This window comes from Sipha flava, unplaced genomic scaffold, assembly GCF_003268045.1.
Source record: "Sipha flava isolate LNK unplaced genomic scaffold, YSA_version1 18662_pilon_pilon, whole genome shotgun sequence".
Classification (NCBI taxonomy): domain Eukaryota; kingdom Metazoa; phylum Arthropoda; class Insecta; order Hemiptera; family Aphididae; genus Sipha; species Sipha flava.
In genome coordinates, this window is record NW_020272389.1 from 1 (window position 1) to 3,627 (window position 3,627).

The following is a 3,627-nucleotide window of genomic DNA, read 5'->3' on the forward strand; positions in this document are numbered from 1 at the left end:
GTTAATATAACAAATATAATATTAATATTCTTACTATCTAATGTACCTTTTTAACATATTAACTAATAACCCGTTTCCAATTATAAAAGTATTTTAATAGCTAGTTGTTTTCGATAACGCTCAAGGAAAACAATTCAAGGTAAAGGTTACAAAGTAGTTTAAGATATTTTGTAGTGATCTTGGTTACTCCAAAAATGTACTGAAAGTTTTCCGAAAATTTTCACTAAAGATACAATCACAAATGTTGACAGATATCCAATATATCGTTGAAGAAACACAGATAATTGCGGAGATTCATTTGTTAAAAATATCAACAATATAGACATTGATGACTATAACCATTGGGTGGTCCCATATACTGAGTAAATATGCGTTGCTCATATTAATGTTGAGTTTTGTAGTTCAGTGAAGAACATGAAATACATTTGCATGTATGTGAATAACGGCAGTGTTTCGAGTTGAAAATACGAATTTGAATGCTCCTCCGGTGAATAACAACGATGAAATAACACTTTACGTCAGTTCCAATGAAGCTGTTTTACATATTTTTGGTTTCCCAATTCATGAACGATATCCAGTAGTTCTTCATTTAGCCATTCATTTTGAAAACGGCCAGCACGTATATTTCATGAGCAAGACAGCTTTTGATTGTTCTATAAATCCACCAAAAACTACACTCACCAAGTTTTTTGAATTGTGTAATATACTTTTACAGATACTTTTGGTAATTTGGCACAGACAATACTTTATTCAGAAGTACCATGATATATCACATGGACTCTGAAAAAATTGATGCTCCACAAGCAAGACACACCGATTGATGCATATCCCGGTTTATTCGAATCAAACATCTTGGGTCGAGTATTTATAGTCAATCCAAGGCAGACTGAATTCTATTATCATTAAAGTGAATGGCCAACAGTTTCCAACGAATAAAGATGCATGACTTGCACCCGGCTTGCTGGAAGACGACAACCGGTGCGAATGTATGCTTGCTGTAGCAGGATTGAACTTTATAGCAGAACAGCTCATTCAGTATTTAAACCGTCACTAAATATTCAAAATAACTCAGACGCAGTGTGCAACATAAACAACAATCGTCCATGGCCACAGTGCTGAAACAGTGTAAAATTATCATCAGGGATGAAAGCACACAAATATTCGCTTGAGGCATTAAACAGGACATTAAAATATATAAAAAACAACAACAAACTATTTGGCGGCCCGCTGTTACTCCTTTCAGGTGATTTCAGACAAACACTTCCCGTTATACCGCATTCAACGTACGCTGATGACATCAACCCTGCGTAGGTCGCGCGGATTACTATTGTAATCCGTCTAAAAATAAATGGTTTTTTTCGTATATTGAAAACCAATAAAATTATCTTATCTTTTCAGTACCTTCGAATAACATGTTGCTTAATATAATTAGTTTGTTTCCGAATACTGGTCCCAAAATTTGTCGTTGTTATCGGAGTTCAAAGTGTGTTGGATTATCATTGTATGCCGCGCGATCTTTCACGCTCGTTTTTTTTCAGTTTATTTTATTATCAAAGTTTTTATTTACGTATTAATTATAAAATAATAATAAAAAAATGAGCAACATAATCGATATTGAACAATGGCTAGAAGAAGATGAGAATGACCTTATTGATGGAAATGACATTGACAGTGAAGATGAATTGGGGGATCAGGTAGAAATTAATAATGAAAACATGGATACGGAAAATAGTGACTATAAAAGTTAAAGTGGGTCAAGTAGTGGTGATGTTGGTCCAATATTACAAAATAAATATTTTTTTGGGAAGGATAAAAATAGATGGAATAAGCAAGCACCTACCAGTACCCATCGAACACGTTCTCATAATATAATTGTTCATTTACCTGGTCCTAAATCGACCGCAAAAAATATGAAAACTCATTTAGAATGTTTTTTTCTTTTTTTTGATGAAGTTGTAATAAATATTATCGTCAAAAGTACAAATATAAAAATATCTTTTGTGAAGGAAAATTATGAACGTGCTCGAGATGCTAGGGAAATTGATGATGTTGAAATTAAAGCTTTGATTGGTATTTTAATTCTTGCAGGAATTTCTAAATTTAATAGACAAAATATATTTAATTTATTTGATGATTCCAAAGGAACTGGACTTGAGGTTATGTATCTAACTATGAATGTTAAACGTTTTAGATTTTAGTTAGAAATTTGCGTTTTGACGATTTTACCAACCGCTCAGAAAGAAGCGAAATTGATAAATTGGCTCCTATAAGGGAACTTTTTGAAGTTCTAGTACAAAATTTTCAAAATTATTTTATTCCGAGTGAATATTTAACATTAGATGAACAATTAATTGCTTTCCGCGGTAGATGTTCATTCAGACAATACATTCCAAATAAACCCGCTCGTTACGGAATAAAAATATTCGCTATTGTAGACGTAAAAAATGCAAAGAATTTTCAATTTCAAAAAATAGAAAAATAAATTCGTCATTATTTGGTTTCCAAAAAGATTGCACAATCACTTCATATGTCCCGAAAAAAAATAAAATAGTTATACTGCTATCCACTCTGCATAATAACGCTTCTATCGATCAAGACACAGGAGATCAACAAAAACCAGAGATGATTACATTTTACAACCAAACTAAATATGGCGTTGATAGATTAGACCAAATGTGTAGTCTATATAATCTATATGACGTTTCAAGAAATTCTCGTCGTTGGCCGCTTACCATATTTTTTAACCTAATTAATATATCATGTATAAATGCTTTAAATGTGTATAAATTTAACAATATCAACAATAAATCTAAAAAATCAGACTTTTTAGAAGCATTAGCTTTACAACTAATGAAACCGAATCTTGAAAGACGTATAAAAAATTCAAAATAACCAAAACATATTAGGAGTCGTGGTATGAAAATTTTAGGTTTCGTTGAAGATACACCTATTTTGTTTGAACGTCCGAAGGGAATTGGTCGATGTTATTTGTGTGGAAGAGCAAGAAACAAAAGTACGAAAAATCATGTGAACGTTGTTACAAATGGGTGTGTCCAGATCATTTAAAATATATTTGTATTGGGTGTTGTGATGAAGAACAAAGTGAAGAATCATCTTAAATTATTTCAAAATGTATTTTTTTTTTTATGATTAAAAGTTTTATCATGTAAAAATCTATAAAGCATTCTTGTTTTTTTTGTAACTCTTAATATGGAGAGCTAAAATATATGTAAAATACTTAAATATTAATATGTTTATGCAGAAATATTATAAAAATTTAATTACATTGAGTATCATTACAATTTAAGAAAACAAATTCTAATAAACTATTATTTATTCTCATTTAAGTTAAAATTCATATTTTAAAGTAAAAAAATAAAAATTTTAATTTTCTCTTCATCGCAATATATTTGTCAATATTTACTTGATATATAACAATAATTTAAATTTTAAATATAGACTTAGAACCTATTCAAAAAAAAAAAAAAAAAATGGATTACAACTGTAATCCGCGCGACTACTGGCGTATTATCAAAGCACGCGACCTACGCAGGGTCATAATCATAGCAACTTTTTCAACGAGAAATTACCCCTTGGGAGGAATTAAAAACTCATTTACGTGCAATT

The 3,627-nt window shown here is 30.6% G+C and overlaps 2 protein-coding genes across 2 annotated transcripts; both read left to right on the forward strand.

The window, feature by feature from the left end:
* Positions 1 to 479: 479 nt before the first annotated feature.
* On the forward strand, positions 480 to 1,086 carry LOC112681155 (the record flags this gene model as incomplete). Its single annotated transcript, XM_025551418.1, is given in 1 exon segment — positions 480 to 1,086. A coding segment is annotated over 1 exon segment (305 nt), but the record flags the coding sequence as incomplete, so codon positions are not given.
* A 509-nt stretch (positions 1,087 to 1,595) lies between these two features.
* LOC112681154 (piggyBac transposable element-derived protein 4-like) lies at positions 1,596 to 2,437 on the forward strand (the record flags this gene model as incomplete). The annotated part of the gene is made up of 3 exons (XM_025551417.1): positions 1,596 to 1,694; positions 2,007 to 2,156; positions 2,192 to 2,437. Coding segments are annotated over exons 1-3 (495 nt in total), but the record flags the coding sequence as incomplete, so codon positions are not given.
* Between the last annotated feature and the right edge of the window lie 1,190 nt (positions 2,438 to 3,627).